This window comes from Danio rerio, chromosome 6, assembly GCF_052040795.2.
Source record: "Danio rerio strain M-AB ecotype USA chromosome 6, GRCz13ab, whole genome shotgun sequence".
Lineage (NCBI taxonomy): Eukaryota > Metazoa > Chordata > Actinopteri > Cypriniformes > Danionidae > Danio > Danio rerio.
In genome coordinates, this window is record NC_141026.1 from 41,236,283 (window position 1) to 41,263,131 (window position 26,849).

The 26,849-nt window shown below is 35.1% G+C and overlaps 2 protein-coding genes across 11 annotated transcripts; one reads left to right on the top strand and one right to left on the bottom strand.

Annotated features, from left to right (window-relative positions):
* Nucleotides 1–25,210, bottom strand: eif4bb (eukaryotic translation initiation factor 4Bb). 10 transcript variants are annotated; one of them, XM_087255101.1, is made up of 15 exons: nucleotides 25,168–25,210; nucleotides 12,403–12,543; nucleotides 10,628–10,833; nucleotides 10,360–10,476; nucleotides 10,217–10,271; nucleotides 9,975–10,127; nucleotides 5,369–5,536; nucleotides 5,118–5,246; nucleotides 4,782–5,037; nucleotides 4,347–4,420; nucleotides 3,442–3,688; nucleotides 3,168–3,190; nucleotides 2,915–3,074; nucleotides 577–649; nucleotides 1–367 (listed from the first exon to the last, which is right to left on the bottom strand). In XM_087255101.1, the coding sequence occupies exons 1-15, from the start codon at nucleotides 25,193–25,195 to the stop codon at nucleotides 290–292; spliced, it is 1,908 nt and encodes a 635-aa protein (XP_087111227.1). In that variant the 5' UTR covers nucleotides 25,196–25,210; the 3' UTR covers nucleotides 1–289.
* prss60.1 (serine protease 60.1) lies at nucleotides 21,144–26,504 on the top strand. Its single transcript, NM_001089446.1, is given in 8 exon segments — nucleotides 21,144–21,229; nucleotides 21,947–21,967; nucleotides 22,311–22,479; nucleotides 22,854–23,122; nucleotides 25,159–25,304; nucleotides 25,386–25,767; nucleotides 25,869–25,979; nucleotides 26,116–26,504. Coding segments are annotated over 8 exon segments (1,164 nt in total). The 5' UTR covers nucleotides 21,144–21,180; the 3' UTR covers nucleotides 26,133–26,504.
* The last annotated feature ends 345 nt before the right edge of the window (nucleotides 26,505–26,849 follow it).

The window sequence follows — 26,849 nt, forward strand, 5'->3', positions numbered from 1 at the left end:
TTACAGTATCTTACATACTTTTTTATTTATAACAATGACTTTCAAATTAACAATGATTTTTAAATGTCTACACGTGTGAATGCATTCATCTACTCACTGCACTGATTTGTTTTTATTTTATTTATTTTTTTTATTAAAATGGGCCAGTTTCAGGAATACCTTTATAAATTTCCATAAATGTGACAGAAACAGCATTGTGGCCATTCTTTCAGCATGAGGGAACTCTAATTTGATCATGCTCATTTTCTCCTGTTGTGTGTTTCTGTAGTAGTTGATCCTTCCTAATTGTTCATTCCTCTCCATCACCTTCTTCTCCCTGGTCTCCGTCCATTAGCAGGGCAGCGTACTTGCTTGCAGAGCTGAACTTCTGTATGGAAAGGAAAGAAAAAAGAAAAAAAAAGTCTGAGTGCCATGTTTACAGTATTTGCTTTTGAATAAGTACCAGTAAGATGAACAACACCAAGTTTCCAACAATTTCAGTTTTTTGCAGGGTCAAATGGTTCTTTTAACTTAGACTACATTGAAAACGCTTTAAGAAATTCTCATTGAGGGGTCAAGGCCAGGTGAAGTACTCACAGGAGGAGCACTCTCTTCATACTTCTTTGGTTCAGAGGCTATTCTGGGATCTTTGTCCCGCTTGACCTCCTTCCTGTCAATTAAAACATGAAAGGGTTTAAAAAAAGATCCTTAAAAAATAAAAATATAAACTTTAAAATACCTTGAAACTATTATTTGTTGCTATTAAAGAACACAAAATGCAGCTTGCTCTTTTGCTTCATTGGTGAACTTATCAAATAATAACAACTGCAAAACTTTCTACTGAAAGTTGAATGAATCATTTTGTAACTAAAGCCAAAACTAAAATAAGTACACTCACTGTTTAATCCCCCTCAATTTGTGTTTCTTTCCTCATTTGAACGTCATAACATTTTAAAATTGCTTTCAAAATATAGTTGATGGTAACCAGTAAGTTCCATGTTGGAAAAAAAAAATGGAAGTCAAAGGACACCATAAACTGTCTCATCAACATCCGTCAGAATCTAAAAACAAGCTTATAAACAGGGCTGCACTATTAACCAGAAAAAGATCAATCGCAATTCAACTCCCCACACAATCTTAATCCAGGATATCTACGATTCAGCCATTAATATCTACAAGCTCGGGAGAGAAGGCAGTCACACAAGTCTTCACATTGTTTTATATACATTGCTTAGCAACATGAACACCTCCAAATGGTATTAAGAGAGTCACTTACTGTATTTATAAGATATAATTCACCCAAAAATGCAAGTTCTGTCTTAATCATATGATGTTTTCATGGCCGCGAAATGACCTGCGAGTTGATGCACTGTTTGTTGCCTACTGAGAGGCCTGCAGATATGGCCACGAATGATGTCTACTTTAGTGAACAGAACCTGCATAGCCTCTGAATAAAGTTGTAAATAACGTTTACGCGATGTTTTTTTCTTTCTCAAAGTGATGGCAGCCATGACATGAGCGCTATCGGCAGTGAATGTGAAACTGAAAGCGCACACACCACTTAAATAATCATATCGCATTTTAGAGTTATGATTATGACAAGCATTTGATGTTTGATCTTTCATAGAGAACAGTGTTGTGCATGAAAATAAACGTGTAACAGTGTCAGTATAACTACAGTAGTCTATAAAATGTTGAGCAGAATGCAAGAGAGAATCTGATAATGACAAATGTCTGATTTTACCAGTAAATAAAAATGTCTAATAATGCTGTCAATAGCTTTGCTTCCATCCAAAAATGTTAATTAACTTCATGCACATATCTGTACTATCGTATAAAAGATGTGCTACTAAAGCAGCGTTTCCATCCAACGAGTCAAAGCGAACATAATTGCCACTTCCTGATTATCTAGCGCCAAATATCAACAGTAAAAACAGAATTTGATGCGGGAGAAGCTGCGTCAATCTTTTCTTTATGTAATAAATGACTTGTGCCTCAAAAGACAATCCTGACAGGCAGTGAACGTGCGGTGACGCTCGTGATTCTGGATGTGATTAATAATATAATAACACTAATACTTAAACAGTTACAGCGTTTTAGAATGACCAAAACAACATTTTCGATGTTTTAGAATGTGCTCCGCCTGCTGGTTTATCCATTCACACATATTTGTCATCACATGATCTCATAACAAAATCACATGACTTTTTTTGATGGGCATTCTGGAAATTGTGCGGTAAAAGTGTTTGCATCGCAGTTTATGCACATTTTCTTATTGGATAAAAGTTTATCCTACTCAGTAATGCGCATACTTTTTTTTTTTTACGTGCATTTAAAAAATGTATGCGCATCACGAGTTTCCATCAACAGTTTTTTTTTATTTGCATCACCAAAACGTGCATAAAAATAGGTGAATGGAAATTAAGCTAATAACAGATTGCAAGCATATGTATCGAACACAACAATTCAACTTTAGAATTATGAATGGTTGTATTCTCATATAAATCACTGTGGCTAAACAACCAGGCTAAATTTTAAGTCTGTTTAAGTCCACCATTCAAGGTCTATACAAAATTTAGCATTTTAACCAACAGTAGGCATAGACATAAGTATGAGAACAATATCCTTCTCGTATTAATCTTTATTTTACATCAGAGTCGTGAGAGAATCGTGAATTAGATTTTAAGCTAAATAAAAATAATTGTGATTTTCATTTTATCCAGAACCGTGCAGCTCTACTTAAAAAGACACTCATAATTGACTATTTTCTTTTTCTACATTAAAGTTGATTTGATCAATCTACATGGTAAAAAGATCTAGAAAAGGTTTTTTTGCCCTACAACAGATTTTGATACTGATCCTCAATTCAGCATGCTGTCAACGCAGTGAATTTATTAAGTTGATGACAAATTTAGTTTAGTAAAAGCATCCTCGCCTGTCTGAAGGCTCTCTCCGTTTCTCTTTATTTGGACAGTCAACTCCTCGTCCTTTGCCTACTCCTTCTACGCTTCCTCCTCCTCTCCCAACTCCTCCACCCCCTCCTCTTCCTGCAGGCAAAACTTTATCCTTTCTAACACCATCAACCCGGTTTTCATCTAGCAAACAGAACAAAGGACAAGTGAATAAACTGCACACATAAGTCCTTGTCACTTATGTTAAATTGTTAATGTGAAGACTTTTACCCTTGCCTGATTCTCTCTCATCCGCTGACCTATGTAAACAATAACAGAGACTGTGACTTTGGCCAATGTCACTTGTCAGTTTTACATTTACAGCTGAAGTCAAAATTATTTGCCCTCCTAAATTATCAGCCCCCCCCTGTATATTTTTCACCCACAATTTCTGTTTAGCGGAAGATCTGTTTCAACAACTGAGTTTGAATAACTCTCATCTTTAATAGGTTAATAATTTTGACTTTAACTGTATAATTGTACTTCCATAACTCTGTGAGAAAAATCCCACCTGTTGGGTCTAGGAGCACTTTTGTTGATAGGTGCATTTGCCGAGGGTGGTGCTTCCTTCTCATTAGCTCCACCCCCCAAGCTGCGTTTGGCCCAGGCGTTTTCTTTAGGCGGAGGAGCTGGCATTACCTTCAGTGGGAGACTTCCCTGATTGGAAGTAGGGGATGGAGATGTGGGAGAGATCGGCTCGCTCTCCTGGCCACTGAAGACTTCATTCTCTGAATGTTCATCATCTCGACACCTAGATCCTGATCAACAAAAACATGACTTTAACCACATTTTGTTCACTATTGGTAGGAATTTTCAATTTAAGTCACTGTGTGATTATTTTGTCAAAAATTGGAATTGGAATTGAAAGAGGATTTAAATGGGCATGTAATCCTGTTATCATTATAGACACCTTCAAATATCACCGTAAAAAAAAAAAAAAGTTCACCCAAAAAAAACCATTTACTCACCATTTAATCTCCCTAGTTTCTTTACTTTGTTGAAAACAAATATTTACATTTTGTGTAACACAAACAAATATAGAATTTTTTTTTAAAAACCTGTAACCATTTACTTCCACAGCAGGAAAAACTAATTTTATGAGAGTCAATGCTTACAGGTTTCTGTGATTTTTCAAAGTAAATGACTTTGAGTGTAACAGAAAAAAACAAAACAGAATTTTCAGTTTTGAGTGAGCTACCCTTTAAGATTTACAGTGGATTTTTCTATTTTCATTTCAATTTTTTTAATAGTCAGTAATTTTGTTTTATGCCTTTGTGATTTACAAACAGTAAATCAAACAGTGGAATATACATATCTATACAGCATTTAAGATTGTGTAGTTTTTCTGCATGACATACATATAAAGTTTTTGATATAGCCATGAAAAAAAATCTACTAGGAACATTAGTGTATTACCTTTAGGATGTGAAGATTCACTTCCTGTGTGTTGGCGCTCTTTAGGTGGCTCTTCACTTCTCCAACTCGGGTCTCTGAAAAAAAAAAAAGTCAACCATTGAAATCTTTCAGTTACCTTTATATCATAATTAACAAGTTACTTTTTTAGAGACTCCAGAAGATCCTGAACTATGTAATGTAGTATATGTAGCTTAAGTAATGTCAGAATGTTTTGTATGAGATCTATAATAATATGTGCTTTTTTCTGTGCCCTGTTTTTTTTTTAAAACATACAAAGTTTAAACGAATCTAACCTAGCCACTTTTTTCATTCTTTAAGTGAAAATTTGCATGTTGGCTGGTTTGATTAATTATTCTGATGTGCAGGTTCCAAGATGATGGCCTAGACATGAAGCAGGCAAGTTTCACATCACCCCATTTACTGGGCCCATCTCACCTGTCTCGTGGCCGTCTCTCTGAGGGCCTGTTCTTGTCCTCCTCCAGTTGTCTCTGGAGGCGTTCTTGTTCTTTCTTCAGCCTCTCCTCCACCTCTCTTTCTTTAGCAGCTGTGTCCACAGGCTTGGCTGCTCCAAATATAGAGGAGGCCCTGCTGGTATTTGTCGGGTTGCTCTGGGGGGACACGCTTCCACTCTGCTCCTCTTCTTTCGGGATGCTCCGTGGCTTCAGATTTAACTTGGGCCTCTGTGGAGGACCTAAAACAAAAAAATTAGACAATCAGAATAGAGACGTGCTACACTTTTGATTAAGTTGTATCTTTAGTGTTTCAATCTACCCCTCTCTTCTCTGCCTTCATCCCTCCTGTCCTCCCTATCTCCAAAGCGATCTCCATCTCGCCGGTCCTCATAGTCCCGTCTGAAGCCACTGCTGAATCCCCGACGTCCTCCACCACGTGAATCAAAACCTAACACAATCACATGAACAAACAATTAGTTATAACGCAAACTACAATATGCATGTACACCAAAAATTTAACTAGCATTCATGGTGGACTTTACATAATAAAAGTGAACTGTGTCAGCCAACCTCCACGATCATAGTCTCTGCTGCCTCTGTCATCGAAGCGATCCCTTCGGTCTCTGTCATCATAACGATCTTTTCGATCCCTGTCATCGTAGCGATCTCTACCACTGAAGCGATCATCACGCCGTGGACCATCTCTGAACCTGTCTGACTCGTAGCGGTCACGCGACTCTGCAAAGAGACAACAGCATGTCACTGATAATAAACATTGACTGCCAAAAACAGCACCATTAGGATCCTGATAAGCTAAATCAAAGAACAAACTGATATGATGCAAGTCTGCTTTGACAAATTGGGTAGACAAATTAGTCTAATAAAAGGTTCAAACTACAGTGGGTTGACATGAACACTTCGGCGAAATTTTATCTAAATGCATGTATGCATGCATGCATGTAATATTGCCAAATCAGCAGCATTGGCTATATTTCTAGCAACATTGGTAATAAATACCAAAATATATCATTAGTTTCTTAATTAACAAGTATTATGCAAAAACACACAAATGACAACATTGACAAAAAAGGTCATATTAGAGGTAGGGTTGGGTATTTTTTTTTTTTTTTCCGATACCGGTGCTAAATCGATACTTTTAAAACGATACCGGTGCCAAAACGGTGCCTGAACCGCTACTTTTTAGCCACAAAATGATAATGGATACCTCTTCAACAATATTTTATTTGACAAAATTTTTTTTTTTTAATAATTTTAATAGAACAATATAATGACAGTTTAAAGTAAACAGGTAAGAGCCACATACTTTTAGGAGCACATTTTAACTTATCACAAAATACTTAAAACATTATTCGAAGTCATTTGTTTTCATGCATCACTCTGCAGTCTTCATAAACAAGATTAAAAGATTAAAGATTAAACTCAAAATAATCTTCCTTGTTCATTTATTTGACAAGTAACGTTATACTGGTGTAGGAGAACACATTTCTAACATTCAAGTACATCAAGGCACATTGTTGCACCTGTAAACTTTAACAGGCCTACAGTTGAAGTCCTTTTATTTTGCCCTCCCTTTCATTTAAAATAATGTTTCTGAAAATTTTTACAGTGTTTCCTAAAAAATAATTATTCTGGAGTCATAATAAGTTCTATTTCTTATTGTTTATTTTGTGAATAAAAGCTGTTTTTAATTTAAATAAAAATAAGGTCAGTATTATTAGCCTCCTTAAGAAATATTTACAGTATATTTTTGATTTACACAACAAATTAGTTACAAAATAATTTGACTAATTATTTTAACTTTCGTAGTTGACTGATTAAGTCTGAATTACACTTTTATCTTAATAAAAAAACTAGAAAATACTTAAAGGGACTTTGTCTGAAAACAACTGTCTTGCAAAATAACTAGTAAAATATTATGCACTGACTGTCAGCAAGGGGAAGATAAAACAGTAGATATTAGAAACGAGTTATTTAAACTAATATGTTTACAAATGTGTTGTAAATAAATCCTGTGTTGAAGACGGATATGAAAAATGAAAGAAGGCAAAACTAAACGAGTTGAATACGACTTACATGAGCGTGACTGAAAACTACATTTGATCATGTGTTAGATCTGTTCTTTGGTACTTGCCAACTGTAAATTCAAGACTGCATTTACAAACGTTAAACTATGTACACTAGATTTTTGATTAATAATGGTCTCTGCATAGCAGAGGACTTCCTATATTAACAGTGTTAAAATCGCTACTGAAAACATAAGTCTAGTATCATCAACTGTGGACATTTTGATAGTGTTTCACAACCTGACTGAAGTTTAATCTTTTTATTACCTGTGTCAATTTGGGCGTTAACTTCTGACGAATGCGGGGAACTGATGCGCGCAGCACCGTCACAGAGATAGCAAGTGCCGCGAAAACAGAGGGGGCGAGCATAAGCGAATGCTCGAGGGAGCGATTGCTCGTGACACCTAAAGCACGCGAGAGAGGCTCTGCCTTTGAGCCCTTAAATGTAAGATTAAGTTTGACATGTTTCCCCCTTACACGCAACTTTTGTAAAGACAGTTGCTGTGTCAGAATCCTTGCTTTTAAAATACGCTTTAGAATCCTTAGTTTAAGCAAATTGAATGAACGTGATCATGTGTGTTGATCTGAAGAGTGTCGCTCTTGCTCACCGAAAATCGCTGAAAAACCAGGCTGAATGCGCTGTACTGCGCACGTTGCGTGCGTCTGTTCCCTAGTTACAATAACAATAGCCTGATATCGCCTGTCCGTATTCCTCAAAGTTGTTTAGAATTAAATGTTTAATGATGCTGTGACAACGCCTATGTGTGTCTTTTTTCATGCACCCCTCACGTCCTTGCTGCAGCACCGAAATTAGGCACAGAAATTTATATGCTGATTTAATACCGGTACATACCAGTTACCAAGGTACCGGTGCTATAATGGCAGCGGGTTTCGGTACCCAACCCAAATTAGGTCTAAAAGTCCTCCAAAAGACACCTTTTTAAAAAATTCCTAAAAATATTTTCCTAATAAAAACATTGTCTAATATTACAATAATTCATTGTCAGATTTGCATCTGATTTTTTTCTTGCATAAAAGCATGATAAAATGCTTACAAAGAGCCAAAGACCTCCCAAAAAAATAAATAAATAAAGATTTTATTTTACACTGGCTTTATTCAGCTCCAAGACATAATAAATGTACAAATGTCTTTTTAACTGCACTTTATTAAAGGGTCAAAAAACACCAACACATTTTTTTGAGCTGTTGACAGTCGTATATGTGTCCCACACTGCTAAAAACACTATTAGGACACCTATATTTCACTAAAAAGTGAAAATTGGTTGTTTTTGCGTTATTTTGAGCAAAGTCATACTTCCGGTTTGAAACAAATTTTTGAAGCTGCATCACGGCCATGAGATCTTAGTATGTATTCCAGCGTGTACACTGGACATCTGTACCTGGGAGTTCCTTGTTACGTCTCTGAGTGTGCTGCATTCATTCAAGACTTGGTTCAAACCAATCCACGCGCTCTATTGGGTATGCGGTGCAACTTCATTAATATGCATGATAGCTTCCAAGACTGTTTAACCAGTTAGTGTTTAGACAGCAGAGAGATGCCACGTTGTGTTGCCAAGCGGGAGAACATGAATTGTTTGGAGATACGGGTGATCAGTGCTGCTTTTGTAATTTGTTGCAGTGAAGGTTTTTTTTCATTTTCTCTCTATGAAAGCACAGCTGTACTCACATGTGGATTACAGTGCATGCGAAGCGTGACAAAAATTCATGTCTGAGTAACATTTTTTACCCAAGAGCTTTTCTCATCTGGAAATGGTGAAATCCGGATTTGCCGCTCATCTCCTTTTAATGAAGACGCAGCTCTAGTTGCTGTTATTTGTCCTGTCTCTACAGATTTGGTAAGTGAGCGACCAGTGGTCTTTGTTTGTTTATTCAGAGGCAAAGTTATCGTCAGCAGTTCTCTCTCTCAGTGTTTAAAGACAGACCTTTGTCAAATTATTTCTTAAGTTAATAAAGTTTACCGTACTTTAATATCACTACAATATTATGGACTGTAAAAAGTGCTGTAAATGCTGCTCTCCGAGTGTAAACATGTAAGCACCACAACCAAACTTACCCTCAAGGAGGATTTTCGCTGCATTTTGTGACAGGAGTAACACACACGGCTTTCTGACGCTACCTACCGAGTGTATCTAAATTACAGAGAAATGCGGAAGGCGTTTTTCTCTCATTCGCCGTGCGGTAACAAACATTGCATGAAAGCTACACAATTCCAGCAATTCCAAACATCAAATATCTCGTTCGTCACGAGGGGCATGAATGAAATTCCTGAATGAAAGAGCCAAACTGCAGTTAAAAGTCCACCATTTAATAATTTGGCAAATAATTTGATTACTGAGGTCCATGTAAACACAGTCACACTGTCTTTCTCCTCTGTGTTTATTTTGACTGTGAAAATCAGCGCGTGCCCAAACCGGCAATACCATTTTTATGCAAATTTTTACGGACCTTGCCTTTTCCCTCCTCAGAAACTCCCCCCTAAACAGAGCTGGACACGATCACTTTCTTGACTTTTTCCAAAGTAGAGGTGTGAAAAAACCCTGCTGAAACAGAGGGATTTCATGGCCCTTTAAAACTAGGGACTCTAAATCGACGGTTAGACTATAATGGTATAAATTCATGATTTAACACATGACTAGGGTTTGAAATGATGTTCCCTGCCAGCCTTTTGAGGTTCTTGTAATATGAACAGTGAAATAATTTCTCAAAAAGCTTTCCTACTATCTTTAAACAGATTTTAATCTGGTTCATCAACTTTGTTTTTAGACACAGACGGACTTGCATACCACACAATACTGCAGAACACATATGAGTACAGACATAAAAAATTATTCAAGAATTTTTTCGATGCTCCAAAAGATCGAAGACGTGGCAAAAAAATTATTCTTTGATTTATCTTAGTTTATTGTTATATTGTTTCAAAATTTACATAGTATTAAAATGTTTTATAGTCAACTTATTTTGACATAAGTCACAAATTGGATTTAGTGAATTTAATTTCAATATTAGTCATTCTACAACCTAAAAAAAACCTGTTTTAAGCATGACATTAACTGTGCATCTGTCTGACTTACTGTCCCCATATCCATCATCTTTGCGTGGGCCATCATCTTGGTCTGAGCTTGGCCGTGCCCTCCAATCAGAATCAGTCTTATCAGGACCACTGTCCATCCCACGGCCACGATCTCTATCCCTGTCTCGGCCTGACATCATTCCACTGTCCCGCTCTGTAGAAACATGACAATAACTTTAGTCAAGAAAAATACTCTTACAAAACTAAATACAATTTGTAAAAGTTTGTATATTATCAATTCACCTTTGTCATTGGACTGATCTGCGATATCCACTCGGATACGTCTGTTGCCAAGATTCTACACACATTTAATGAACATTTAATAAAAATAAAAAAGCAGAAAAAAAAAATCAATGTATTAAGCTTAAATTTGATTAAACACCCACCTCTTCATTTAGACTGAGAGCACGCAAAAGTGATTCAATATCATCAAATTCAGCATAACCAAAACCCTTAAGTCTCTCTGGGTTATTTGGCTCCCGTGGCAAGCGTACTGCACTGATCTGAAAACACAAACACATATGAAACACATACAGTTACACATATTCTGCATCCATCAAGTGCTAATGCAAACACTCCCTTCAATACTATTGTGAAAAAGTATGCATGTTGTCCAAGCATCTGGTTTATAAAGATGCATATGATCTTACTGACCGCAAGGCCTCTGAAGAAGTCCCGGATGGATTCCTCACTCACGTCGTAGGGCAGGTTACCGAGGAAGGCGGTGTAAGGCGGGCTGCGGGGCAGTCGAGAGCGGTCGACGTTTGGCTCTCGTGCTGCACGGGGCGCAGTTGGCAGGATGGAACGATCAATGGGAGGAGCTCGATACGTGTCCTCCACAGTATGCCAGGAAGTTGAAACTATAGAGGAAGACAATGAAACACCACAGAACAGGATTTCTTTGAGAAGATCTCAAAATACACCAGATCTTGTTTAAAGTTACATTTAGCCTCCGGGGTTGATGTGGCCAACAAGACAAAGAGAAATTGTTTTGAGCACCACATTTAAAATGGCAGCTTAACTTGTCTATAAAAAAACTACAGCATGCTGCTCAGACACATTTGTATTTGCTCTGTTTGGATGCCAATGTAAATTATGTTATAAACATAATAGCAACTTTCATAGATGGTGTGTCAAAACCTAGATTAAATAAAGCATGATGGTTCAAAACCACCATCTGACCAGGTTTAACGGCAGCTCTCTTGCCCATGGAATAGCAAATAGTTCTAAAAAGTCTTGCCAGATGGACCAGTTCTGACTGAGGATCAAGGAGGCTTCGTAAGCAAGGATACACAGTTAATGTGAATAAGCATCAAGTTATTGTTAATGTGCGCTGCTTCAACAGTTCCTTTAATTTTAATGTAATGTACTATTAAGATATAATATAAAAATGCAGTTAATAATACCCGTCAATAATTCATTGCTAATAACAACAAATAAAAAAAACATCCAAATATGGTGTTTTGTGGACGGATGAAGCCGTTAGAATATAAATATTAATCTCTAATATTCGAGAATCCTGACTTGTAAGCAAAATCAGTTGTGTTCAGTATTTATTAAATGATGACGCTTTCAAGTGTTACTAAAGGACATATTATTTCACTCGATTTAACTCCTCCATCCTCACATCTTTTCCTTGCAACTTTCTCTCAAATCCTGAGGGGGTGGCAAAGAGAGGGAGGAAACAAAGATGCACAAATAAGACTTGAGAAGCACCCACAGATTATGATCAAAAGTGTAGTGGCCAATCATGTCCTTTTCAATCGCTTGCTTTCGCACAAGCAGAGTAACATGGATTCATGAAACATAAACAACTAGTAAAAAGAAATGCTTTTTTAATGCATGTTGTCTGCTTGTTAAGTGTGACGTCATGCGAAGCGACTTCTTGGTCAAAGCCCTCTATCAAACTGTATGGGGAGACTCAAATAGTAATAATAAATGTATAAATATATATATACACCTATATATATCTCCATGCCTAATATCTGATGGCTAGAAAGTGATTAATTTTTTTTAGAAAGAATATTTTTATTTTATGTATTTTTTATGTTAAAATATTGGTGTCTGTGACGCAGCTAGTTCAGAGACTGTTCTGTACACTATGATTTTATATGAAATTCACTTTCATGTGTGATATGACTAAAAAGTGGTCACAAACAAATATTTTCCTAATTCTAACGAGTAGCAGCTTGAACCCAGAAACAGTATACCATACGTCTTAAAAAGCGGATTAACAGATGGAAACAAAAATGAGTCAGACAATTTGTGAGCAAATCCCTGAAAATGCATGATAAAACCAGTGGAAACAGAGCCAATGATTCCATCTCATTTCCGGTTGATACATTTACACAAATTGTTTTATTTTGTCATGTTACTAAAAGAATCTAGGCTGTTTGGATTTTAAAAATGAAATTCCAGCCTTTACTCACCATCTCCTTCCAAGTCATCAGTCTCGTCGGCCCAGCTGGTGGCCTTTGTGGTGGGGAAACTGGGAGGTGCATTGCCACCAGTTTCATCAGCAAGAAAATCATTGAGAGTCAGGGTCTTCCCCTTCTTCTTATTCTTCTTAGCTAAAGAAAATAAAAACATGCTAAGATTACTAGTTTTTAGACAAACTTATGCATTATGTCAGAGGGAAATGACAGCAGTGAAAGATTTTATTCTTTCATATTGTGACAAACATGTGTGAATATGAGCTTGCAGTGGAACTTTAACATGTGGTGAAGATTTAAAAGGTTCTTTTTCTATGCTGGATTTTGATTTATTGTACAGATCAGATTTTTTTTTTTGTTTAGTTTGGCTAGTATCAGATTTGGCATGAACTGATTACAATCCTGAACTGACCTGTACATGCAAAAGAAAGATCTTCAGACCGCATCACGCCATCATTTGGAGGTAAACACTGAGGCAACTGAAGTTAGTTTTATGTTTTTTTATTAAATAATAATTGAATCACAAGATAAAGAGGACGAAGAGTGAAGTTGGAATGCTTTTATAATAGAATATTTCCTTAAACTTAATTTATTATGTATAGCTGTGTATTCAAACACGTATAAATGTATTTAAACACTTCACTGTGCTTCTACACAGAGAGGCCGGAAATATGGCAAAAGTCAATCTACAGTGACATAAAAGTCACGTGAACTCAGAATAGTGGTTCAGACTGAGGTCACATTGCAAAATATCTGACCTGAATCAGATTTAGGATCCCTAATAAAAAACATCATATAAATAAAAAATAACAACATATATAAAGCAAAAAAGTTATGTACAGACAACCAAAAACATTTTACTGCTACAATTTCCATCAGCGCAAACTTATCCCATAAATAAAGTTCCCAAAATCAATAACATGCGTTCAGAAAACAGAACTGTGAAGAGTAGGACAATGTTCATTTCACGCGAACTGTAACATTCAGAATAAGATTATGATTTGAAGGTCCCCACCCTAGCTAGGACATGGTGTTAGAGATAACAGGCAATGCATGACTATGCCCAAATGAATAAGCAATAATATATTATTCAAAGACGTTCTCACAATCTTTAAAAGTGCAAAGTTTTACTTGTAATTACCTGGAATTGTAGGAACCTCTCAACGCCCTTCATGTAAATGCAAAATCCATAAAAGATGCTAATTGTTTTTACACCTCTCACAAAATGTTAAGCAATGTCACCCCCAAGTGCAAAAAAGTACTAATGACACAAACTGAAGAGGTGAGAAAGCACACACATACTGTTCCTGTATTAGATGTAGGCATGGGACAACAACCGTTTTCAAGGTATACCACGGTTTGGAAAAGTCAAAGCTTTAAAACCAGCAATATTTTCTGCTATACCGTTCCTACAGTACATGTATTGAAGTTTTTTTTTTTTTAGACAACAGTACTTTCAGCTGAAATATCCAATGATGCCGTTTTAAATTGTGAAGAAATCTGTAGTATCCGTTTAATACTAATAAAAACAGCAGAAATCTATAATTCATACATGTTTACTAATTCAAAATGTTTTAAATATTTCTCAAAATAAAATATATTGTGTTCAAATGGGGAAAAAATGTATTTTTACCAAGATATTTAAAAAATAACGCAGTAAATGCAATACCATAAAAAAAAATATTTTAACCAAGGTTTTCATACCGTCAGAATCTTATACGTTGATGGACTTGCCTAAAAACACTTTTATAATGTCACTGGTGTCAAAGGATGCCATTGATTTGCAAACTGTTGTTCTAGGTCAGTGATTCTCCAACTGTGGTACGTGTACCACTAGTGGTACGTGGGCTTCCTTCTAGTGGTACGCGAAGGAATCAAGTATGTCATATGTACATGCTACATGTTTTTAAAAATGTTATTAAAAAATGATTTATATATGAATATGATGACATGTAGCCCATGTTTACAGGCGTTGATAAATAGGCTACTATGTTAATACTTTACAGGAGTAAAGGAGTTTTTTTTTTTACTTTTTAATAACAGTAACCTATCATTTTTAACTTTTAAAAGCACATTTTAATTTAAATGTTGACATTTTGAGTGAGTAGTTACGTTACTGTATTTCAATACTGGTCATTATGATGGTACTTGGAGAGACTTTTTTTCCCCCTGAGGTGGTACTTGATGAAAAAAGTTTGAGATCCACTGTTCTAGATGATTTATAAAATGCAAGTCAAAAGCTATGTGCAGTAGAAATGCTACTTGCACAACAAAATGTATGTCCATTACTGGCAATATACTGAGCAAAACAACGGTTTGAACAAGAAGCAACATTGTTACATTTTAACACTGCACAACAAACTGTCCTAAGAACGTCCATGACGGCCTGGAAAGCAGTAATAACGTGAGCATAACGTTACACTGTTACCAAAAAAGCCGCATTCATGATGTACACCCCATCAAAACATTATTTAATAAGACCTCGAGGTATTGACAGGACCGTTGGATTCTCTTTTTGTCTGGCATTTCATGGATTTAAGTATCAGTTTCAAGCTAAAACAAAATAAAAGGTGAATCGCCAACATCTCACATGGCCTGGAGTAAATTACGATCACGTCTTCGTTGAGTAAATGATCACTTTAAACAATATTAATAAGCTACATATGGTCTTGACACAGAGATATGAGCAGAGGATAAACTAACTTATATTTGATCATGAATTAATAGGCTACGAAATACCAACAAGTTAATGAATGCTCATCTGAAAACACAGAAACGAGTGAAAACTGCACACGAACAAATATTTATGGTGAACACGAGCTAACGGATGCACTTAGGTGACTCAACCCCTATCATTACAACATCGTTGTTTTATAATCATAGGGGAACGTCCATTTCAGCTCTATATCCGCGTCTCCGCCACGCACGTGGTGACCTCGTCCCTCCTATGCAACATTCTGCGCATGCGCGCCAAGCACGGGTTATTAGCACCATCCAGAACTTCATGCACTTACCATAATATACAAACTTTACGTGTGTTAATCATATTAACTATCAAGCACATTAAATCACCCGAACATCCGTTAGCGAAGTCTTGTCCAGTCCTAAAACTCCAAATAAAAACAGAATAGGGGAGGCGCATGCTTTGGCCGCTAGCATATTGGCTAATTCATTTGAGCATAAGGCTTCCCAATACAACTAATCCTTCATGCTTTGCGTTTCCCCTAGTATATTTTGAAGAGCCGTGTTTGATCAAAACGCATATTGTACATGCCGTAATCGTTATGGTTGAACCCAAGAGTGTTATATAAATTTGTTTTGATCTGTTTTGCAAAGAAGCCAACAAACGAAGGCAGAGCGCATTATTCTCACCTGACGCCGCCATGTTGGAGAGTGTTCTGGCGGAAAAGTCCCGGATGAAGGCGTCAGGGGTTTGTCACGGGGGCGGACAGACAGGCATCTCACACACACGAGAACATGACCGAGAAGTTGTTAGAGGATGTGAAAGCTGCTAATAATCATTTCTGGAAACTGAGAGAGCAAAAGCCAAAATGGACAGCAAACCCAGAGGCATGCATATATAGAACAAGCTGATTTGCTTTTATTAAAGCTTTTAATAGCATTTGCATCACAAGGAAATTTTAATCTCTTGTAATGCTATCACAGCTGCTTTTTAAAGCAAATTCTTTTATCTACACAAATTTTGGTTTTCTTCTGTTTCCCTCATTAAATACTTAATTCATGTACAGTACAATATTGTTTTTATTAGTATAATATACCTTATAGAAAACTACAGTATTAGGTAATTCGTTATTGTATTATCATAGAAACTATAAATTCTACAACAGATTATTCAAGTAGCCTACTATGGATCAAAGCACTGTATTTACTATAAATGACATATTTTCTTATGTGGGTAATTAGTAAATGGGTCATTGTTGGTCATTTAAAATCTGCAAATGACCTCTGAATTTTAATAAAGTCATTAACAGTGTGATAATATAATTTGTTCAACAATTTTAGAAGAGTAGAATATCATTGAGCTCATCCACCCCCTGTTGGTGTGATTTATAACAGCAAAAGCCTTTATAAACCATATTATGCATATTTATTTAGTCATAGCTAGGGCCAGACGAAATCTGCAGACGTTTTTTTGCTATTTCTGCGGAGAATTTTGGTAAAAATCTGCGGATTTCTGCAGAATTATTTTGGGAGTATCGTAAAACCTTAATATCTATTTAAGTTTTATTTAATGTTTACAATGCAAATGCATTTATATCCACTTTACTTGGTAAAATAAGCAATTCTGTTATTTAATATATCTACTAAAAGACAGAAAATATTACCCTACACACTGCATTGTACATAAATCAGATGAAAATTTTTATATTAGTCAATAATATTACATTAATTATTTAAAAAACTGAATAATTATAGATTTACACACATTAACTCAAGTAAATAAACAGAATTAACGATGGACTAAAAATCTGCGGAAATCTGCAGAAAATCTGCGGAATTCTGCTTGCGCAGATTCCGTGTGGGCCTAGTCATAGCCATTATAATGCAGATTGCAAAATAATAATTATATCAATGTTTACTTAAAACTCATGAAAATAAAAATGCATTCAATTCTGAGGACTCAAATATTACTTGTACGCATTTTGCACCTCGGAAGAAGTCAATTTGATTGAAGTGTGATTTCCTTTTGGATTATTGCAGTGGTTGTGGAGGTCAAACCTTTCACAACTCCAGAGATAAATGTTTAAGGAAACAATTATGTAAAAAAAAAAACAAGTGGTGTTAAAGGGATAGTCCCCACAGCAATGAAAATGTATGGAAAACATTTAATCTGAGCTAAGCATTAGCCCCCCCTATGCAAGCCAAACCTGTAAGAAAAAATTTAGATTCTGAGATCTTTAGAAAATGTTGCACTTCCATTCGTTTAATCATTTGGTAGATGCTTTTTCTTACAGAATGAGATTTTAGGTAATATTATCTATCACAAACACTTTCTTAAATTAATTTATTCAAAATTTCTTAGTTGCTTATTTAGGTGTTATATAATATTATATAATAATTTATTGATGCTTTGTTTTTTCTGAGAACAAATAATTTAAAGAGACTGTATACTGCAAATCCTAGCTAATCTATAAAAGGATGAATGATTTTATCAGTTAATACTACAGCAGGTTATTGTAATCTTGGCTGATGGACATTCTAAGGTGTGCAGGCTTTAAATGGCATGCATAAGAATCTAGTCTTACAAGAGAAGATTGAGGAACAAACTTGACAATTATCTTGAAATGCAACATCTGAACAATGTTTAGGTGTGGTAACTATTAATAGAACATTTAATTTGTATTAGAATTAAAAATGTTGGGATTGTTTTATGTACCACTTTACATAGATTACCACCCCCCAAAAAGTAATTGATTTATTGAGTTTGTTTTAGGGTTTTTTGTTATAAATTTATTCATTAATTTTCCTTCGTGAGGCGACAGTGCTAACAACTGAGCCACCATGCCACCCCACTATAATTTCATTCATCCAGAATTTATTTTAAGGTTCAGCATTATGATTTTCTGAACTTTATTCATTCATTTTCTTTTTGGCTTAGTCCCTTTATTAATCCGGTGTCGCCACAGCAGAATGAACCGCCAACTTATCCAGCACATGTTTTACGCAGCAAATGCCCTTCCAGCTGCAACCCATCTCTGGGAAACATCTATACACACTCATTCACACTCAAACACTACAGATAATTTATACCCAATTCACATGTACTGCATTTCTTTGGATTGTGGGGTAAACTGGAGCACCCAGAGGAAACCCATGCAAATGCAAACTCCACACAGAAACGCAAACTGACCAGGCCGAGGCTCGAACCAGCGACCTTCTTGCTGTGAGGCGACAGCACTACTTTCTGCGCCACTGCGTTGCCCTCTGAACTTTATTAAAAATAAATAAATAAATAAAAATTAAAAGAATGAAAAATATACAACTAAAATGTTTAAAATGGCTCAAAATACTATAACGACAGGGAAACACTTTACAATGAGGTTGAATTAGTTAATGTTATGAACAGACATTAAACAATACTTTTACAGCAAAGTTTATATAATCTCTTACGTTAATTTATGAAAATAAATTTGTTCAAGTTAACTCATAGTGCATTACTAATTTTATCAAGCCTAAATTATAATATTTGCTGTACAAGTATTGTTCATGTTAGTAATTGCATTAACTTACATAACTAATTTGAACCTTGTTGTACAGTGCAGCACTGAATCTGCCCTCTATAACAGATTTGCAATGACACTGCAAAATGTGTTACTGCCACATGCTTTAGTTTAGATCACAATTAGTGTCTTAAACTCTTAACAGATATACTGTCACTGTTGTATGTGCATTTTGCCAACACCGTTTTTTAAATATCTGTTTGTCACAAATTCTGATAAAGGGAGCTTAGCTTAATTGCTGTTTAATGAAAGATGTCTTTAATAAATCAACCGTCTTTTAATATCTGAAAACAGTACTGTCTACCATATTGGGATTAGCTAAGCATTACATAACATAGGCAAGGTTTTGGAATATGCAACAAAACCTGTTAGTAATAATATAATTTACTATCATGAGTTAAAAATGAAAAATACTTCTACATCATCTATTGAGCTAATGTTAAATTCCACATGTGCTAATGCATTATTAAAGTTGTATAGTTAATATTATTAATGTAAAATTTACAAGGACTAACAACGAACGAGTACATTTTCTTTCAGTAACATTAGCAAAAATTAATAAATACTGTAATAAATGTATTGTTCATTTTAGTAAATGCATGAACCTTATTGTAAAGCTTTACCCACTGCTGACTAGAAAACACTGGGAAAAAGTTCATTAATTAAGAGTCACATGAGTGTTTGTGATATTTATTGACATTATTTCAGTAGTTTGAAACAAAACGTTTTCAGGATTATCTAATTACAGTTTAAGTTAATTACAGTTTAAAAACAAGTTATCAACTGCAAATACTTCTTTTTACTATATTACTGATTTAGTTCTGTAACTATTTTAAACTTTTAAAATAGTAGTTTTATATAGAATACAGTAGAAGTGACTAGGTGCGTTCGACTTCAGCGCTGCACAGATTGATCGAAATCTGTCTTAAAGCAGTGCATGCCAGTTAGAAATTTTGTCCAGATTGATGCTGCACCGACGCCATGTGACTGTAATGCTGCGATCACACCAGACGCGGAAAGCGCGTCAAGCGCAAATGATTTACATGTTAAGTCAATGCAAAAGCGTGAATAGACATCCTGCGGCGCGATACGCGCGAATGACGTATTCAGCTCCATAAACTATTTAAATCATATATTTTAGTAAACAACCTAAATATTAACTCAAATAAGTCTTACAGACCTGAAATAAAATAATCATGATTGATCCTGACACCCCTATAAAGATTCCTTAACAAATAAAATATATAAATATTTATTTCCTGTCAAGCCGTTTATGCAGAAATTTTAAAAATGTTAATGTACCTGCTCTTTCTGGGAAATTTCAACTTAAAGTGAAGCTCATTTATTTTGCTCCTTTTGTTCAATCTTTTTGGATTAAAGTGCTTTTTTAAAAATGCTTTCATTATCCAAAATAAACTTAATTATTGTTAAAGACTTAAACAAAACTACTTGTTTTAGGTTTTACACTAATATATATTAGAAAGTTTCATATTTATAAATGTAAATAAAAGTAAACCCCCTTTTTTTAGCATATTCAAACAAGAACTGGAATAGTATTGACGTCCCATTCAACATCTAGTAGCCTAAAGACTGATGCTTTAACTCCTAGAATATGTGCTTACTGCTTTGTGTTTATTGGCCTTAACGTGGATATTTATTTCTTTTTTATGTGCCCTTTCATTTTCCCCTTATTTTTCATGCGTTTGGTATATCGGCTACTTAAATTTAATACATAATTCCCTTGTTTTAAAATTACCTATACTTTGTAGAGACTGTATTCTGTTTTATTTGTACTGTAAATCTTTTGTTGTTATTACAGTAAAAATAAGTAAATAAATGATCACGCCATGTGATCGGTCATCATGACTGCTGCAACTTTGAGCCCCTTAAGTGTCTGGCTTGACGACTCCGTTGTCAACTCCACCCCGTCTGCACTCGGCTAATCTTGTTGATCAACGGCTACAGCCGTGCTTCACGTCGAACGCACCTAATGTCTTATGTATGATATCATATATTTTCGTTTTTTTCATATTTTACTTTAAAAATAGATTTCCCTGTTCTTAAAGAGACAGCTCATCCAAAAGTAGAAATTGTATTTTTTTTACATTCTTTTATTATTGCTGGGAGTGACAAAATGTCTACTAGCAAAGGTGTCATTCTTGACCAATTCAACCTCTGAAAGTCAGAAACAAGTTTTGGAACTGGTTTTGGAACAAAATGTCCAATTGCTGTAGTTTTGGGTGAACTATCCCTTGGAGACTTAGCATTAACACCCTGCAGAACAAAACTTAATCTTTGAAAACAAAACCTGCTTAAAATCTGTGTTCAGAGAATTAACTTCCAGAATACATGTCTAATAGGTCTGCCTTGTAAAAACAGGGTGAGAAAAAAAACTGATTAAAGCGCCATTAAAGTAATTAGAAGAGTGACGAGCAGAGACTGGAGAAGTGGATATAAAAAGGGTTTGTGAGAGCAGAGAGAAACAAATCCATCATCTGCAATCATCCTGCAGGAGAAGAGATAGCTGGTGAAGATGTGGAGGTTCACTTGTGTCAGTTTAGCGCTGCTCTTGTGTGTTCAAGGTAAGGGACTCTATTTGATGTTTATGAAAGAGTTTTTATCATTACACTGTAAAAGTGATCAGTTACTTTAATTTAAAAAAGTGAGTAGACCCGTTGCCTTGAAAGCCACAAGTTGATTTTACTTAAAGTCAGTAAACCCATTGACTTATTTCAAGTTTTATAATGGACCCTTTTCACAAGACTGTTGTGACACGTTTAATGGTCATCAGCATCTTAAATACTTTAAAGATTTTAAAATTTAGATTTAAAAAAAAAATGTATGCACATTTAGATGTATTTATGATACATTAAATCTTCTTTGCAAATTAAAAAACAAATTACCGCTTGTGCGAGATGTTTTAAATGCAGGTTGTATTTTCAGGACAGTAAATTTGATGCTGTTCTCTCTTCTATATTTTTAGTTTTTCTGAAAGTCTTGGTAACACCACTGTCAAGGTTTTCTTTTATTATTTCAGCAAATAGGATTGTAAAAAAATATTTGCTGTACTCTCCCATTTACTGCGAGTTTACCAACTATGACAACTACCGGTACTGAGAAACCCAGAAATATGAAAAGGGTCCATTATTTTGTTTACTTAATAAGTATAAGGCAACAAACTTACTCTTTTTTTAAAGTAAAGTCAACTGATCACTTTTTACAGTGTAATATAAATGTATGCAATATTTCAGTTTCTTATGAGGTAATTGAGATTATTTTTATTTTTTTTTCCACTCTAGGTTCACATTCTCAGTTGAATGGTAAGAACTTTTCTCATTCATAGAGTGCCACTTTGGATTTAAACAGAATTTCTCATGTCAACATTAGTTTTGTTGATTAGTGTTATTACCTCCCAGAACTGTCTTCATTAACTGCGCTCTACAAGAGTGGTCTTACACCTTCAAAACCCACCATGCATTCGTTGTGTTTTATCTTTGTCTTCACAACTAATTTAACAAAAGAAACAAGGCCCTCAGTGGCTACCCCTACTGCAACAAAATATCATTTTACTTTTTGATATTTGGCACCAGTTTATCATGTCTTGTTCTCTGTGACTCGTTGTATGAAAATAGTGCTTTATTGTTTATGTTCTTTTTTTCTCAGTTTGTGGACTAGCCCCTTTAAACAACCGTATTGTAGGGGGCGTGAATGCTTTTGATGGTTCATGGCCATGGCAGGTCAGTCTGCACAGCCCTATCTATGGCGGTCATTTTTGTGGAGGCTCCCTGATCAACAGTGAATGGGTGCTGACAGCTGCACACTGTTTACCTCGGTAAGATTCATATTATCACCTATGTTACCTTAATTAAACAGACCTGATCAAACTAATTCAGCGCTTCAGGCTTGTTTGAAACCTACAGGTAAATGTGTTGAAGCAAGGTTGGAACTAAATTGCACAGTTTCACCCCTCGAGGAACTGGATTTGTCACCTGTGACATAAACTATTGATCCAGACCAATAATATCTGGGTGCAGACTAGCATATGCAAGCTGAGACTTTGTGTCACAGACATGCAATGTCAGGCACAATGCACTCAATAGGGTTAGGGGCAGGATTGGGCGTGTGCATTAAAAGCATTTCATGCAGCTCAGTCAATTAAGTCATTAAGTCTAAGTCATTCTTTTTATCACTTTTACTTGCTTTCAGTATTACTACATCCAGTCTGCTTGTGTTCTTGGGAAAGACGACACAGCAGGGAGTCAACACCTATGAAATCAATCGAACTGTCAGCGTGATCACCGTTCACCCTTCCTACAACAATCTAACCAATGACAATGACATCGCTCTGCTGCACCTGTCCTCTGCTGTTACCTTCAGCAACTATATCAGACCTGTGTGTCTGGCGGCCCAGAACAGTGTCTTCCCAAATGGAACCAGCAGCTGGATCACAGGCTGGGGAAACATTCAGTTGGGAGGTACAAGCACATTCATTTATATAGGAATTACCAATCAATGAGTCATGTCAACCAACTCATAAACGATCAGATCAGAGAAGAACCCAACATGATTTCTACTGAGACGAGATAATGGAAAGCAATTATTTTAAGAATTATTTTCCCCGAACTTGAGAACTTGACTTGGGTAGGAGTAGAAACATATTGTCAATATACTGTCCAATAGGGTCCAGACACTATATCTGCGCCCTTAGTGCAAAAGAGTTGCCATGGAAATGCCATGGAAAAAATGTGTTGACGATGTGAGTGCAGTGGAATAGAGGTCTTTTTGTCTTCAAAAAAAGTTAGGTTTGTTCACATTGATTATTTTCCTAAATGAAAATTGACTATCTTTAATCTATCATTAACCGAAAAATATAGATTGTTCAAAAACACCCCCAGAATAAATTTACATGTATAAAATAAATAAATAAATAAATAAGCCTACTCGGAATATGTTTCATTAAAGTAATTCATACATTAACAAAAAAGAAAAACATCACAACTCAGGCCATTTAGTTTATGTGACTCACTTTCTCTTTATCAAATGCACTTTATGTTTTGATTTGTTTTGTTGATAATTGTAAAATATGTGTATCATCGAATAATATTCTCATTAGTATGACTCAAAATTAGCACAGTAGTCTATTCTAAACTTAATTTTGCTGTTAAGGACAAAGTCATTCATTGTGTAAGTACATTTGAGTTTCACTTTGATTAGTTTTGACTAGATATAGCCTGTTTTTTTTTTTATAACCAATTATAATGATATAAAATAGTTATTATCTGACTCTGCAGACAATAGGGTATATGCAGAAGGTCTTTTAATTTTCAGTAACCCAGTTCAATTGTTTTTGGTGAACTGTATGACATTAAAAAATCACTACGATTAAGGTCTGTTTTCTTTAAAAATCAATGATCTTCACTGCCTGATTGATATACGATATAAAGAGGGTCTCAGAATGTTCAAGAAGCACTGCAATTACTTCAGTTTTTCCCCACCATGTCTTTAAAATATGTATATTTATTTTACTCCAGTATTTTCAATGGAGCTTTTGCGGTAGCCTGTTGATCCCGACGGCGTGTGCTTGTAAACGCCCTTTCATCTCATATTACGCTTGAACAACTAAATGAATGCTTTAGTCTATTTAACTGATTGCATTTTAATTACATTACAACATCAATGTTGTAAAAGGAACCGTATAAAATTGAAAATAGTCACATTAACCATTCACCGTAAGTTTAACGATAGGGAAAAAAAACACTAGCTGTGCATGTACCACAAATAATTTCAACACTGACAAATAGGGGCAACATTCACATATGTTTCAAATTTATTTATGCTTTCATATGATAGAACCTTGATCTCTCCTCTGTTAGCATTTGATGTTTAAAATTTTACTTTATAGTTTACCAAAATGACTTGTATTAAGATTTAAGAAGTTTGGAACAATATATTTCTATAATATAAAAAGTAATTTGAGTCTGCAAAATAACAGAATAGTGTTGGCAGCTCATTACTGATTTTAATACTATCATTTACAAGACCAACCCAGACTATCATTTCAAAATTACTAAAAGAAAAAAGATTGCTGTGTTTAACTTCTTTTTAACATCAAACATTGTTGGACCACAGATAAAGCTCCTATAATGCAAACTGAATGAGTAAATAAACTGAAAACAAAGACGAATGACAAAATAAGCAAAATCCTTAATTAGCGGGGTTAACATTTATAGTTTAATAAATGTACGAAAGCCCCTTTCATCTTGGACTATGATGAACAGTATGATGTTTCTAAATGATTTAATTAACATTTTGCAACTAAATATAACGTAAAATGGTGATATTATAGAAATTATAAAGTTAAAATTATAATTACTCTCAAAAACGGGATGAACTGTGCAGACATGCCAACCATAGGTCAAATCATTGTTAGATTTGTCTTATTTTTTAACCAGAAATGGCATTAAATAAAGAACAATTAGGAAGTCATCACTCCTCTGTGTTTCATATTCAGTGAATCTACCTGCTCCTGGGATTCTGCAGGAGACCATGATTCCAGTAGTGCCTAATGATCAATGTAATGCTCTACTGGGTTCTGGATCTGTCACCAACAACATGATCTGTGCTGGTTTATTACAGGGAGGAAGAGACACCTGCCAGGTACAACAATCATCAACCAAACGACACATTAAAACATGCACGTCCAAAAGTCTACTAATATAACTCATCCTCTTTCTTTAGGGGGACTCTGGTGGTCCAATGGTGAGCAAGCAGTGTTTAGTGTGGGTTCAGTCTGGTATCACCAGCTGGGGTTATGGCTGTGCTGATCCATATTCACCTGGAGTTTACACCCGCGTATCACAATATCAAAGCTGGATCAACAGCATCATCGTCCAGAACCTTCCAGGATTTGTCCTTTTCAACTCTTCAAGCACATGCTCAAGTGTTTCTATGACTTTACCTAATTCTACTGCATTACCTACTTCTACTATTTCAACTGCATCCCCAACTACTACTACTACCACAAAAATTTCCACGATCTCATCTGCATCTACTAAACCACCTACTACCTCACAAACTTCTACAACAACTACTACGAATTTAAGACCTCCGCCCAATCAGAGTAACTCTCTTGCTTATTTTCATATACAAAATTGTACCTATTTAACACTTACTGTCTTTTTAATGACACTTGTTTTTATATTTTTTGCATGTTTGTTTTAGCCTCAATCTCTTGTCGCAAGAGATGTGGTGAAAAATACGACATCCGCAACCGCTGCAACTGCAATAATCGCTGCCACAAAAACTGCTGCTGGGATTATGAAAAGAAATGCAGTAAGTTCAAATAATCCTGTGGTTCTTTATGGTGTTTATAGTGGTGTAAGACTGAAATCACTGATCATGCGTGTTACAACAGTAATAGTAGAAAATACAAGACGTCCTTCATCTGTTTGTTTTTGTGTCTCTGCAGTGGATCAAAGAGGGTAAACTCTTGGTCAACACAAGCTTCTCTGTGACGGCTTCTCTCTATGTGTCTTTTCATGTTCTTCATGCATTCTGTATGATGTCAAGTACAGTTTACAGAATAAATAAATAAATAAATTTTATAAATATATATATATATATATATATATATATATATATATATATATATATATATATATATATATATATATATGTTTAAATCAGCTCAGCATTTATATTATTTTCTTCTCTTGACTAAAGATTTCAAGTCAAATGTCAAATAAGTACCTTCATTTACAAATTCTTGTATAACATAAAACATAAATATGAATGTAATTTCTGTCTTGTTTTCTATTTATCTGTTATCTGTCATGATTAAAGAAATACTTTGCATCATTTTTCTTGTAAAGTGTCTTGCTGTACTAAATTACACCAACAGGGGGCATTTGTTTGCATCTAATAAATAATGAGGACAGTCAAGTACAAAGAATAAAGAATTTAAAGACTTTATTTAATTAATCAATTACAGATAATTTGTTTAATGGAGGCTGTTTAGATAACAGCTTTGATGTAAGTGAAATAAGCTTTTGGTACAAACAAAACAGTTACATTAGGTGTATACATTTGTCATCTTTCTAAGGAATTAAACAAAAATAAAATAAATGTAACTGCAATGTTTTTTAAACTATTTCATCATTTCATAGTGTGTGCATAGATATGCTTTTTATTTATAGAACAGCA